Source organism: Trichomycterus rosablanca, chromosome 10 (assembly GCF_030014385.1).
Source record: "Trichomycterus rosablanca isolate fTriRos1 chromosome 10, fTriRos1.hap1, whole genome shotgun sequence".
Classification (NCBI taxonomy): domain Eukaryota; kingdom Metazoa; phylum Chordata; class Actinopteri; order Siluriformes; family Trichomycteridae; genus Trichomycterus; species Trichomycterus rosablanca.
In genome coordinates, this window is record NC_085997.1 from 35,383,588 (window position 1) to 35,398,946 (window position 15,359).

The following is a 15,359-nucleotide window of genomic DNA, read 5'->3' on the forward strand; positions in this document are numbered from 1 at the left end:
TCTGAGCAATTAAGGGATAAGGGCCTTGCTCAAGGGCCCAACAGCAGCAACCTGGCAGTGGTGGGGCTTGAACCAGTGACCTACTGATCACTAGTCCAGTACTTTAACCACTAGGCTATGGCTTGCATCTTGTCACAATTAAGCTGCTTTGGATAAAAAGCGTCTCCTAAATGTCGTGAATGTACAAATGTGACTTGCTGTACAGTATGTGACTGACATGACACAATTCTATTCTGCAAAATACTAATGATAGAGTGTAAATGATTTCAGACACCCTTTTAGTGAACCATACAGTTTCTGGTCTCGTCTGCCTGCCTTTGCTCACATTATTGGTTACATCTTCATTAAGGTTGCACTTGCACAAGCCAGAGAAGGCACTGTATGGTATTGTAAGTAGCGTTCTACCTTGTTTAATGAACTGTATTGCTTTCTGAGTTTCTGAATTAGATTGTGCCTGCTCCATATTGATGAATGCTAGGATCAGCTAGTTTGTAAGGTTTATCGTTTAGCTAACCAACAGCCTCCTGTACTGGTGCTTCTACCTCTTTAGGGGGGAAAGGGGGGTTCAAGTTTTAATTGGCAGGGTCAGACCCCTTAATTCCCTTGTAATTTGAACCATGACTAGTAACTGTGGACCAGTAAGCATGGATCTTCTGAGAGACGCTTATAGTCTGGATTTAGCTCCATCTGATTTCCACCTTTTTGGACGCTTAAATAAGCTTTAATGGGAAGAAGATTTTCATGTGATGATGATGTAAATGCAGCGCTGCATCAGTGGCTACAAGCTCAACCAAAACATTTTTTGCTGAGAACATTAAAAAGTTGGTACGATGCTGGAAAAATGCATCTGAAGGTGACGATATAGAAAAGTGATGGAGTTTGTTTGTGAAATTCTTAATAAATAGAGTTTAAAAAAGTGCTGAAACTTTTTGAAGAGCCCTCGTATTATGTACAGTGTATCACAAAAGTAAGTACACCCCTCACATTTCTGCAAATATTTCATTATATCTTTTCATGGGACAACACTATAGAAATAAAACTTGGATATAACTTAGAGTAGTCAGTGTACAACTTGTATAGCAGTGTAGATTTACTGTCTTCTGAAAATAACTCAACACACAGCCATTAATGTCTAAATAGCTGGCAACATAAGTGAGTACACCCCACAGTGAACATGTCCAAATTGTGCCCAAATGTGTCGTTGTCCCTCCCTGGTGTCATGTGTCAAGGTCCCAGGTGTAAATGGGGAGCAGGGCTGTTAAATTTGGTGTTTTGGGTACAATTCTCTCATACTGGCCACTGGATATTCAACATGGCACCTCATGGCAAAGAACTCTCTGAGGATGTGAGAAATAGAATTGTTGCTCTCCACAAAGATGGCCTGGGCTATAAGAAGATTGCTAACACCCTAAAACTGAGCTACAGCATGGTGGCCAAGGTCATTCAGCGGTTTTCCAGGACAGGTTCCACTCGGAACAGGCTTCGCCAGGGTCGACCAAAGAAGTTGAGTCCACGTGTTCGGCGTCATATCCAGAGGTTGGCTTTAAAAAATAGACACATGAGTGCTGCCAGCATTGCTGCAGAGGTTGAAGACGTGGGAGGTCAGCCTGTCAGTGCTCAGACCATACGCCGCACACTGCATCAACTCGGTCTGCATGGTCGTCATCCCAGAAGGAAGCTGACGCACAAGAAAGCCCGCAAACAGTTTGCTGAAGACAAGCAGTCCAAGAACATGGATTACTGGAATGCCCTGTGGTCTGACGAGACCAAGATAAACTTGTTTGGCTCAGATGGTGTCCAGCATGTGTGGCGGCGCCCTGGTGAGAAGTACCAAGACAACTGTATCTTGCCTACAGTCAAGCATGGTGGTGGTAGCATCATGGTCTTGGGCTGCATGAGTGTTGCTGGCACTGGGGAGCTGCAGTTCATTGAGGGAAACATGAATTTCAACATGTACTGTGACATTCTGAAACAGAGCATGATCCCCTCCCTTCGAAAACTGGGCCTCATGGCAGTTTTCCAACAAGATAATGACCCCAAACACAACCTCCAAGATGACAACTGCCTTGCTGAGGAAGCTGAAGGTAAAGGTGATGGACTAAACCCAATTGAGCACCTGTGGCGCATCCTCAAGTGGAAGGTGGAGAAGTTCAAGGTGTCTAACATCCACCAGCTCCGTGATGTCATCATGGAGGAGTGGAAGAGGATTCCAGTAGCAACCTCTGCAGCTCTGGTGAATTCCATGCCCAGGAGGGTTAAGGCAGTGCTGGATAATAATGGTGGTCACACAAAATATTGACACTTTGGGCACAATTTGGACATGTTCACTGTGGGGTGTACTCACTTATGTTGCAGCTATTTAGACATTAATGGCTGTGTGTTGAGTTATTTTCAGAAGACAGTAAATCTACACTGCTATACAAGTTGTACACTGACTACTCTAAGTTATATCCAAGTTTTATTTCTATAGTGTTGTCCCATGAAAAGATATAATGAAATATTTGCAGAAATGTGAGGGGTGTACTCACTTTTGTGATACACTGTATATTGAGTGTAGTAAGCATTATACATAATATACACCAATCAGCCATAACATTAAAACCACCTCCTTGTTTCTACACTCACTGTCCATTTTATCAGCTCCACTTACCATACAGAACCACTTTGTAGTTCTACAATTACTGACTGTAGTCCGTCTGTTTACATACTTTTTTTAACCTGCTTTCACCCTGTTCTTTAATGGTCAGGACCCCCACAGAGTGGTGGATCATTCTCAACACTGCAGTGACACTGACATGGTGGTGGTGTGTTAGTGTGTGTTGTGCTGGTATGAGTGGATCAGACACAGCAGCGCTGCTGGAGTTTTTAAACACCGTGTCCACTCACTGTCCACTCTATTAGACACTCCTACCTAGTTGGTCCACCTTGTAGATGTAAAGTCAGAGACGATCGCTCATCTATTGCTGCTGTTTGAGTTGGTCGTCTTCTAGACCTTCATCAGTGGTCACAGGATGTTGCCAACGTGGGGCTGTTGGCTAGATATATTTGGTTGGTGGACTATTCTTAGTCCAGCAGTAACAGTGAGGTGTTTAAAAACTCCAGCAGTGTCAGTGTCACTGCAGTGCTGAGAATGATCCACCACCTAAATAATACCTGCTCTGTGGTGGTCCTGTGGGGGTCCTGACCATTGAAGAACAGCATGAAAGGAGGCTAACAAAGCATGTAGAGAAAAAGATGGACTACAGTCAGTAATTGTAGAACTACGAAGTGCTTCTATATGGTAAGTGGAGCTGATAAAATGGACAGTGAGTGTAGAAACAAGGAGGTGGTTTTAATGTTATGGCTGATCGGTGTACTTACTAAACAGTATGTAATAGGAGAAGTAGCAGCCAATCACAGCGCATGAGGCGGGATACTCCTACCCAATCGCTGTTTAGGGGCGGGACTTGACTGAATACGGGTGGGGAAGAGCGAAACCCACCGTGGAGGGAGATTTGATTTGTTTGTACCTCTGTGCTTAGCAGTTTGTGTTATCAGTGGTATGGAGGCGGATAAAGACATTCAGAACACACCGACGGGGTTCTACTGCAAGCTGTGCGATGTCCAAATACCAAACAGTAAGTTTATTAGAATCAAAGCATACTCTTAACACATAAAACACTCAATGCTAACATGCTATGCTAAGCTAACGTGAGTGAGCTGAACGTTTTTAGTGCGTTTGCAGTGCTGGTGCTGTTAGCATGTGTGCTAACGACATCAAAACTCCCTGAATCACTCAACAAGTGGTAGAATTTACATTAAATGTGTCATTTATTGACTCCTGGTGACTTCTCTGTGCCCAAATAAATAGTGCTAGTTTAAAAAAGTGCGCATATTAAAAGCATTCAGTGAAATTACGTTCAGGTGAGATGTTCAGGTGTGATCCACGATTCACTGGAACATGGGTGACACTGTTTACAGTCAAGTGAGCTTTAATACGAAATCAAAACACCTGTAGTCCAGCAGCTTTTAAATCACGACACAACACTGTCTCCTCACAGCAAGAAGGTCCTGGGTTTGATTCCCAGGTGGGGCGGTCCGGGTCCTTTCTGTGTGGAGTTTGCAGGTTCTCCCCGTGTCTGTGTGGGTTTCCTCCTGGAGCTCCGGTTTCCTCCCACAGTCCAAAGACGTGCAAGTGAGGTGAATTAGAGGTACAAAATTGTCCATGACTGTGTTTGTCCACTCTGTGGGAGTTCACTAGGTCCAGGCTCTCTCTTTCAACGTCAGTGCTTGACCTTACTGACTCTACTGTAGAAAGGCTCCCCAGAAGAGCAAAAAAGTAATATGTATGTGATTGAGAAAAGCGAGACTATCACGCGCCCCCTCCGACACGTGTGCAGTAGCCGACTGCATCTTTTCACCTGTACAAGGCGAGTTCATATGCGGATCAGCTTTGTGTGCGTAGGGTCACACCCTGATCAACGCATTATCCCTCGACTCTGTGCAGGCGCCAACAATCAGCCAGCAGAGGTCGTAATTCGCTCAGTTATGAGGTCCCTATCCGGTTTACCCACCGTGTATGAACAACAGCCAATCATTGTTCATGCTGAGATTCGAACCGACAAGTTTGAAATGTCAGCTCTGGTGCACTAGCGTGTTTTACCGCTGCGCCACCTGAAGCACTGTTGCCTTACAGCAAGAAGGTCTTGGGTTCGATTCCCAGGTGGAACAGTCCTCGGTTTTTCCCAGGACCTCTCGGCGTAATATAACAATCTGGGTTTTCTTTCTGGGTTTCTAACCTAGGCAATGTGGCTGTAGGTTCATTATTGTCTCCACTTCTTTATGATTGACTAAAATTAGGTCTGAGGTACATGTTCAGTCCATCAATTAGTCTATTTAATCTGGATTCTTGTTTCTACACAGAGCCCAGTTTGGAAGATCACATGAAGGGGAAGAAGCACCAGCACCTCTGTCGGCTCCGGGCCAAGAGGAAATCTCAGGAGGAGAACAGCGTCTACGTCAGTGGTTTTAAGCCAGCGACATCCGTAACTGAGCTGACCGAGTACTTCCAGCAGTATGGACCCGTGGCTGAAGTCATCATGGACAAGGATCGGGTGTGTGTGTATGCTTTAGAGTTTTTAAAGAGTTTATTCTGACAGGGAGTTGAATGACATTATTATATTCACATTTGGGAAGAACTGAACCTGTAAGCATGTGTGTTCTCTCGTGCAGGGTCTGTACGCTATAGTGGAGTTCAGTGAACCGGCTAGTACGGATGTGGCCTTGGCTCAGCTGCAGCACCGCCTGGACGGACTAAAGCTCCGCATCAAACCCAGAGAGAGGAAAGGCTTCAAACTGGCCAGCAAAGCAAAGCACGACCCAAACAAACCTCAGGTCAACCTGGAGAAACTCAACCACGAGCTCTGCCAAACGGCTTCTGTAAGAACCCCCTTTACATTTCAGCTCAAAATAGAAACAATCATCAATGTCTTAAAAAAATGGGTCTAAAAGAACGCAAATGAAAACAACAGACTATATAGGGCTATAGACTGATAAAAACCTACCCTAGCCTGACCTACCCCTCCTGCCGTGAATATAACCGTTGTGTAAACACGGCGTAAAACGTCTAAATAAATCAATTTAAGCTCAAACATTTACATTCTCTTGTCAGGTCTGAATCCTGGACATTTGAGTTCTTTTATGAGTTTGTGATTTTTCTGTAAGTACGCTGGGTCAAAAATATACAGACAGCAACGTAGAGATCTCTCTGTCCCACCCAACAACTGTCCATAAGTACACGCTGTGCTGTTTTTATTTGGTGGGTAGAACTGTCGCCTCACAGCAAGAAGGTCCGGGGTTCGATTCCCTGATAGAGCGGTCTGGGTCCTTTCTGTGTGGAGTTTGCATGTTCTCCCCTTGTCTTCATGGGTTTCCTCCCACAGTACAAAGACCATTACTGTTTGACATTACAAAAACTTGAACTGATGAATCTTGTAAGCAGTAACTACCTGTCCTGTCATGAAAGGAATCAAAGTGTAAAACATGACACTAAAATCCTAATAATATAAATAAATATTTGGAAATCAGACCCAAACTGACACCTTACTCTGAGGGGAACTTTGAGAAGAGTGAAACACATGGATCTTGTGTAGTCTCAGTTTGGAGGGGGGCGCTCTTGACCTGGAGCTATTTTTGAGCATACAATTGCACCAGACTCATGAAAGAATTGAAATTTGTGAGTCCTCTTGAGGAAAAGTGTTTGTTTGAAGAAAAGTGTGTTCCACTCATTCTTCATGTCCTGTCTTTATCAGGTGAACGAGCAGATGCAGAAGGTGGTGGAGAATTTCCAGCTTGGTGAGAACGAAAGCAAAGCCAGGGAGCTCCTCGTTCAGCTGCTGCAGGAGGTCCTCACAGAGTTCCTACCAGGTCAGACATTTCACCACGATGCCTAAAGAACTAATTCCAGGACCGGGGTTGCTGCTGGAACGGCAGTTCTTCATCTACTGCTCATGCTAGATTTAAGGAGCCTGCTGATATATCTTTTTTTTTCTTCTATTTTTGGATACAGATTGTCAGATTTTACCTTTCGGTTCCTCGGTGAACACGTTCGGCGTCCACTCGTGTGACCTCGATCTGGACTTGGATCTGCAAAGCACACAAACCTTCCAGAATCGCACCAAGAGATCTGAGCAGGTCAGTGACTCCAGTGTAGACATGCCAAATATTGATTTATTTGTATTTGTATTGACTTTATCATGAATGTTAATTAAGTCCAAGAATCTGAATCTTACTGCTTATCAGTTTTGAGGGCTTTTCTGGGTTTATATGGGTAGCGCCAGTGACCTGGCTGGACATCCAGACAAATAGACCCTGAATGACTGGGTTTTGTGTGTGTGTGTGTGTGTGTGTGTGTGTTTTGGGGGGGGAGGGGGGGGTATAAAGGAGCTTAGTGTGGCTCTCCTTAAAAAATACAGCTCTGTGTGGGAACCGAGCACTGGCAGGTGAAAAGTAGTGGCCACAGATTTCCTTGATCAGTTCAGGGGTTGTGTAAGCGGCAGCGTCTTTACAACTGGGAATAGGAAATGACTAAATAGGGAGATCCAGAGGGGATGAAATCATTTGTGTTTGACCATTTTTTCTCTTGACCGTCAGACGGGTGAGAATAAGTCAGAGGACGGCCAATCAGAAGACTCCATCCTGTCTGACATCGACCTGGCTACGGCGTCCCCGGCCGAGCTGCTGGAGCTGGTGGCGGCTATTTTGAGGAAGTGCGTGCCCGGGGTGCACAAGGTGCAGCCGGTCAGCACCGCCCGCCTCCCGGTGGTCAAGTTCAGCCATCGTCAACTCGACCTGCATGGAGACATAACCATCAACAACAGGTTAGTAATAATAATAATACAGTCATCAGTGCAGCAGAGAATGATTATTTATCTATTTATTAGTGATGATTTACACTTTAGTTACATTTATGTCAGGAGAGGTAGTTTCAGGTTACCCATGATTCATCAGTTCAAATTCAATGAAAAGGCAGACAGATTAGCAAGGAGCACAGCAAGAGAACAAACAATAGACTGCAAACTTCTCCCAGCAAATGCCAAACAACTAATATCTGCCTACATTAAACATTTGTGCTGCCGCTCAGGTGGCGCAGCGGTAAAACACACGCTGTTCACCAGAGCTGGGATCTCGAATACATCGTATCGAATCTCGGATCTGCCTTGCCGGCTGCGGCTGAGTGGTTACATGAACAACGATTGGCTTGTTGTTCAGATAAGGGGCGGGACTAAGCCGGATGGGGACTCTCTCTGAGACTAGTGCGATTACGACCTCTGCTGGCTGGTTGGTGGCGCCTGCACGGAGATGGGAAAGGAGTGCGGTAGAGGGTGTGGCCCTCCGTGCACAGCGCTTTACCGCACTGCGCTCGTCAAGTGTAGGTGATAAGATGTTCGATTGCTGTGCACGTTTCGGAGGGGGCGTGGAGCAGCCTCGTCCTCCCCAATCAGGAGCAGGGACCAGCATTAGTGAGAGGATGATTGACGGGCAGAAATTGGATGCGCTAAAAGTGGGAGAAAAAGGGGTTAAAAAAAACAAACATTCGTGCCAAATAGAATGGAACACACAAAGCGGAAATTAACGTTATGAAATATGTCCAGGCATTTCCTTCTAAATAAAAATGCAGCCAGAAAGTCGTATTGATCAGGTGCTTTATACCAGATGCCACATTGGACACACACGTCTTGTAAGAGGAGAAGCTCCTCCACTCTGTGATACCTGCCATATACCCATTTCAATCAAACATGTGCTAACTGAATGTCCTAAATATTTACAGCAGTGACGATCTATTGCAATACCAATGACTATGAGAAAATTCTTTAATCAAACCGAAATGAAAACAGTCATCAATGGTCTAAAAGAGACAAAAAAACATATAAGAACAACACTTGACAAGGACTATAAACTGAAATATGAGAACTACCTACCTTTTCCTGCCGTAAATATAACCACTGTCTAATCACAGCGTGAAACAGCTAAATAAATAAATAACATCAGTTCATGTTCACTATCGAACCCAGTCGTGACTAATTCTTTCACGTCTTTGGACTGTTTTTTTGGGTTGTACCAACGTGCAACTATAGAATTATCAAAAAGCATGTTTAGATATTAGAACTTGGTATTGGTGAGCCTCTCAGGTGGTGCAGCGGTTAAACACACGCTAGAACAGCGGTCCCCAACCTTTTTTGCACCACGGACCGGTTTCATATAATATATAATTTCACGGACCGGCGGACAGAATAAACTGTACTGCTCACAAATGAGCTTTTTTGCTGCAATGAGACGCTGCTCCCACCTAGGGGTGATTAGAAACAATGACACCCGTAAAATAACACCCGTGTTTTTACTGCTGATGTATCCATCTCTAATTATTTATTATTACCACTGCGCTAGAACACCAGTGCTGGGATCTCGAATACATCGCATCGAGTCCCAGCTCTGCCTGCCAGCTAGGCTGAGCGGCCACATGAACAACGATCGGCCTGTTGTTCACATGGGGTGGGATATTAAGCCGGATGGGGTCTCTCTCATAACTGATGCAATTGCGACCTCTGCTGGCTGATTGATGGCGCCTGCTAAGAGACGAGGAAAGAGTGCGCTGATCAGGGTGTGGCTCTCCGTACACAGTGCTGATCCACATTGCACTCGTCAAAGTGCAGGTGAAAATGCATAAACAAAATATATATAGAATTTGGTATTGGTATCGGTACTCTGGTTGAGCCAAAATTTTGAGAATCAAGTATCATATCGGAAAGCTCATTTCTTAAGTCTCTCTCTCTTGTCTCTGGCAGATTGGCAGTAAGAAACACAAGGTTCCTGCAGTTGTGTTCCGGACTGGATTCTAGAGTTCGTCCTCTTGTCTATACCTTTCGATTCTGGGCCAAACAGAAACATATAGCAGGTGCTCACTCACTCACTCACTCACTCACATTTAGCAATGTGAATATTCCTCATAAGGGGGCGCTGTTGTCTTTTTAATACATTAAGCTACAGGCACAGTTATCCCTCATTTGTCGCATGTTTGCCATTGATAACTAAAGGGAAAGACGACATGCATTTGAATGATGTTATTATGTTAAAATTACTGTTACGAATGTGTAACATTAATCACCCTCTCAGTTTTTCTGCTGCAGTGATCAATGTATCTTGCACTTTTTGCAGCACTTGTTGTTTAGTTATGCTGTACAACCCTGTATTGGTATAATGACAGTTAAATTGAATTGAATACACAATTCAGCTTGGAAAAATTGAAAGTAAAAGAGAAAGAGGACGGCCAGCAACATGATGATCGATACAAACCCAGGAACGACGATTGAGCCGTTAAGAAGCCTGAAGACCTGAACGGAAGGCTGGACGTTCATTTCGTGGTCAGTGGCGGGTCCAGAAAACACTGGACGCGAGGCAGAAATACCCTGGGTAGGGCGTTAATCCATTTCAATGCTTCGGCCACCCGTCTCTCAAACGTATTTAGTCAAGCTCCAGCTTTTTTCTTTGATAACAGTGAAGTCTGGAAAATCAGGTGGAAGATTTTTTCATGCCTGTGGAATAACAATAGGATGTCTTACAGGCTTAGGATCGAGTGTCCATATACTTTTGGTAATATAATGTCTGTAATTTTCCTAAATAATTTCCTCCTATGACCAGAAGATGACAGCACATCTCCACTTCTACTATGACCTAAGAGCCATTAAACGAATTAAAGCAATGTTTTTATTCTGCACTATTTATAAATACATCAGGGTTGCAGTGGATTCAGGGCCATAATCGCTTGGCACAAGACATTTTATTGTGTTTTATTGCATTTTATCTATTTTATTATTGATATTTCATCTATAGAAGAGTTAAACAGGTCCATATGATATACTATTGGATAGTTTTATTTGTCCTGCTTTGTCTTTATCTCTGTTTATCTTCTCTCTGAAAGGGAATCCGTCCGGCGGTGGACCACTGCTTAATAACTACGCTCTGACCCTGCTGGTCTTCTTCTACCTGCAGAACATTAATCCACCTGTCCTGCCTACTGTGGAGCAGCTGAAGAACATGGCATGTAGGTACTCCTGGTGGGGGGTGGTGGCACGGGCACATGTTTTATCATTATTCAGAAGAACCAAGTAGTCCCAAAAAACTTTCCTAGCCCAAGAGTGTTTAAAACGTGAGAGTCAGTCGTAAACCAAGTACAGTTATAGTCAGTGTCTATAGATGTTTGTGAACTTGAAGGTCAGACCACATTGACAGTTACAATTCTGTACTGCACCTATAAGGTTGAGTCTCAATCATTACAATAGGAAAGTCTAGTAAACTGTGTACAGACCTCAGAAAGTCAGGGAGCATGTCACTAGGAGCCATCTTAAACTGCTGCACATATATTGACATTTTCGGCTCTTAGCAGATGCTTTTATCCAAAGCGACTTAGTGGTGTGACAGTATATTGTCTAAGCAATTAAGGGCTTAGGGCCTTGCTCAAGGTCCCAACAGTGGTGGGCTTTTGATTACCAGTCCAGTATCTTAACCACTAGGCTGCAACTGCCCTCATGTATCATCTGTATTTATTGTGTATATATTTATATACAGTATATTAGTTTACTGTTATGTTTTTATTCCATTGCATTTTTATTACTTCACGTTTGTTATTGTACTGTCTATTAATGTTTATATAAATGTCTGTGTATATAATATAAAACAAAGAAAGATTCTGTTTTCTGAGCAGCGTCAGGTCCAGAGATTGTGTACGTCTTTAAAATGAGTGTTGCCATCGGTCGGCTGGATGCCATCTAGTGGGCATAATTGGTAGTGCCTGCAGCAGGCACGTTTCTGCTAGGGCGGGATGACCGGACTATGGTGGTGTCTTCAAACGATGTGTAAGGACCCTGATTAGCGGATCTAGAGGTGCCTGTGCAGAATCCATGGGTGAAAAAGGGTTCCGCTAAGGGCTGCGTTCGGGTCGGAGGAGGTGTAAACAGCGATATACCCACTTCAACTGCAATCAGGGATCCCCCAGTAGCGGAAGACTAATTGACTTCACTAAATTTGGGAGAAAATGGATCAATAAAATAGAAACAAAATAAAATGAGTGTTTGTTGTGTTGATGTGGTTTGTGTAGGTGAGGAGGAGGAGTGTGTCATTAATGGATGGGACTGCACCTTCCCCAGTCAGCCAATCAGAGTGCCTCCTAGCAAAAACACAGACGACCTCTGTAAGTACCGCCCACAAATGACTACACGCAATATAACAATCGATGCAGCCTTTGTACGGACAGTTCAGTCCATTATTTAGATTCAAACCTCTTCCACGATGACCACACCACACCATCACCACCACAGTCGCAGGAACCTACATTTCCAAACCACCTGGATGGAAATCGGATCATTAGAGCCGAGTATTGGTTCTTGTTGTTACCCTACTGCTAGTTTCATCTTAAGTTTACAGACATCTGTAGACGACATGTATTTTGCAACAAAAATGAGAGGATGTTGGGAGGGGAAGGGGGGTATTGCTGACATCTGGGTTTGATCTCAGTGGTGCTATCGGCCAGTCGGTCAATTACTCAGTCATGATTGACCCTGTATAATAGGAGGTTCTTCTCTAGTTCTTCTCAGCTCCTGAATGCCTCCTGAATTCTGACGTTTTCCTTCCTCCATTACAGGCACCTTACTGTTTGGTTTCTTTACCTTCTACCACAAGTTTGACTTTCCTGAATCTGTGTTGTGCCTGAGATCTGGCCGTGCTCTTCCCATTACTGACTATGAAGAGATGCATAATGCTGCAGAGGGTTCGGACACTAAGCAGACACCTTCTTCAGGTCCTAAATTGGGACCTGTGAACATCCTGGATCCATTTGAGCTTCACCACAATGTAGCTGGTAATCTCACCGAGCGAACCCTTAAGAACCTCCGTAGGGAGCTGTGCGAGGCTGAGAAATACTGCCGCAGCCTGCAGTACCAGCGCAAGTCAGCCAAGGGGAAGTCCTGGGGCCTGGTGCGGCTTTTTGCCCCTCACGAGGGCACGTCCCGACCGCAGGATGGTGTGGAGAAAGTCCCAGAGATAAGCGTTCCATTCAGGGCGGCGGTTCTACGAGGATCGTTCCGTACAGAGCTGGCGGCGGCAGGCGATGCCTCTCGGGTCATGTGGTTCAAAAAGGTCTGCTCTGTCGTGGAGGTCGTGTTTAACGACATTCTGAAATGTGCGCCGACGACCCAGGTCGAACTCGAGCCGAGCTCTACGCCAACAGATCACGATCAAGAGCAAACCAAGCTTGAGGAAGTCAACAATAATCAAAAGACGGTGGTCGATGCGTCCGGGAATCGGGCTTCGGCTCATCCTGGCGTCAAGAGAAGCCTGTCAGAAGAGCCATCCTCTTCCTGTTCACCCCAGGGAAAGAGACCGAGACTGGACTCCTCGTCAGCTTTTCCTGAGGCGGTCCAGTGGACCTGGATTCAGAGACACCAGGTCTGGGCCGGGCGCAGGAAGATCCGGAGATTTTTGGTGAAGTCGAGCGACGAGGCGTCCAAGCCCGAAGGCGGCTGCCGCAGTATTGAGAGCAGGGTGACCCGGTACATCGTGGAGAAAGACCCGGACCCTCGGGACTTGCTGGAGTTCGGGGTGGATGCTGCGCTCGTGGGTAGCGGCGAACTCACCAGGGCTTTGCTCAAGATCAAACCCACCAGCGATCCTGCCGGACACTTTCAGGATTTTTTCCACTTTCTGGACTCCTTCCTGCTCAGAATGGTGGAAACGTTGCTAGCCAAGTCAGAATAATTCTTCCTTATTATCTGGTTCTTCGGTTGTCCTTCTCAAACATCTTGTTTTTGATCGTTTTATATTATAAAATGTGAGATTTTGTTGTTTTTCCAGGCTGATAAAAATATCAGTGCTCTTTTGGTTGATGTTTTTTTTTCCTTTTGTATGATACTTTGTTTTAGTACATTTGGATTCGAAAAAGCTGGAATGCAGCTTATTAAACATGAATGACGACTCACTTTGGACTCGGCTCTTTGTTTTGTTTTTTGTTTATTTTATCTTATTTTTCATGGGAACAAATGTCCAACGTCCATTTTTTACATAAACAATCTGAAAGGTTGACTTATACTTTATCAGTACAGTGGTACCTTGTAACTCCTTGTGTTTCCCTTAAACTCAACGTTTCCCTTAAACTCAATGTGTGTGTGACCACCTCTTTAATCAGCACTCGGCTTGAGTGGTGCGGCAGAACATCATCAAAGCGTCAATATGAGACGGATCTGCATTTGTGTGGAATAACCATCAGATCCAGTGTTACAGCTCCACATGTATCTGTGTTTATCTGGATTTTCCTCCCTGTTTCACTTTTAAACTTCTGTTACAGCTCGAGGTTCTGAGAATTGTGAGAATCAGAATCAGCTTCTCCCAGAGTCCAAAAATCTTTAAATTATCGTTAAAAATAAAGCTTAACGTGGTTTAATGTAGTAAAACAATAAAGAAGTAAATCTAAAGTGCAGCTTTTATTGTATTTAATTGTTTTTAATTGTATTTCAGTGTTTTTGTATGTGTATGTGTCAAAAACAACCCCATTGTTTTACATTAGTCTAAAATATATGCAGTTTCACAGGACCATGGACGCATTACCAGGTTTCCCGAACAGCACTATAGGAAATAATACTTTGAAACTCGACATCTTTTAAACTTGACGCCACTCCCAAAACCAACTTATGTCGAGTTTTTCACTGTGAGTCTGCCCATCCCTCCATGAGCTCAAACTCGGAGATTTCTGGACGTTGTTGACGTATGACTTCTGCTGTGCCTACTACAGTCTGAACTTGTGTTTGTGGATGCACAGATGAACGTTCTTTATTGACTCAGAAGTATCCTGGTTTATCGATGGTCAGGGTACTAGAAGCCTGTTGTGCTTTACGCACAGAGATTTCTCCAGATTCCCTGAACCTTTTGATGATGATATGCACTGTAGAGTAAAAACATCCAAGCATGATTTGATTTCATTGCTTCATCATCTGGGTTGTGGTAGGTTCGGTTCCACTGTGAAACATTGGGCGCAAGGCTGGAAGACCCTGGACCGAGCGCCAATCCATTTCAGGGCATCAGCCAGCCCCTGTCTTCAGACATAGCCATTCGTGTTGGTTTGAACCCGGATCTCAGTGTTAGTGGATTAGCATAATGGTTCACTGTGCCCTCATGATTTCCTCAGTTTCGCACTGTTGCACAACTCAACTTTCAAAGTTAATTTTTTAAAAATATTCTATGTATGAATTTTCTCCCAATTTTAGTGTAGTCAGTTTGTCTTCCATTGCCGGGGGATCCCTGATTGCAGTCAAGGTGGGTATACGTATTACTGCTCACGCCTCCTCCAACCCTTTTTTACCCATGCACTCTGCTGCTCCTACTAGATGTGATGGAAAACCTGGCGTGTTTGCACCAAAAATGCAATTCAATTTCAGTTCAATTTAATTTTGTGTGTGTATGATTTGTTTAAATCCTATTTATTTAAATGATCCTCCACGCCACCCGAGAAGGATGGAGGTCCCTGCTGAGTCTGGTTCCTCTCAAGGTTTCTTCCTGTAATTTTAAGGGAGTTTTTCCCTTGCCACTGTTGCCATTGGCTTGCTCAATAGGGGTTTTTGGTCTGTTGGTCCTGGATTCTGTAAAGTTGCTTTGAGACAATGTTCATTGTAAAAAGCGCTATATAAATAAATTTGTCCTTACACAGCGTTTGAAGGACCCGCCCTATCAGAAACGTATCTGCTGCAGACACTGCCAATTATGCCTGCTAGATGTCGCCCAGTCACCGGTGGCAACGCCGAGTTTCGAACCGAGGAGTTCAGAATCTCTGCGCTGGT

At 44.4% G+C, this 15,359-nt stretch overlaps 1 protein-coding gene across 1 annotated transcript; it reads left to right on the forward strand.

Moving 5' to 3' along the window:
- Positions 1 to 3,494: 3,494 nt before the first annotated feature.
- tut1 (terminal uridylyl transferase 1, U6 snRNA-specific) lies at positions 3,495 to 13,984 on the forward strand. Its single transcript, XM_063003232.1, has 10 exons — positions 3,495 to 3,617; positions 4,903 to 5,093; positions 5,212 to 5,418; positions 6,291 to 6,405; positions 6,548 to 6,672; positions 7,132 to 7,358; positions 9,324 to 9,433; positions 10,457 to 10,579; positions 11,633 to 11,725; positions 12,176 to 13,984. Exons 1-10 carry the CDS (start codon positions 3,542 to 3,544, stop codon positions 13,285 to 13,287), a joined length of 2,379 nt encoding a protein of 792 aa, XP_062859302.1. The 5' UTR covers positions 3,495 to 3,541; the 3' UTR covers positions 13,288 to 13,984.
- Positions 13,985 to 15,359: the final 1,375 nt, after the last annotated feature.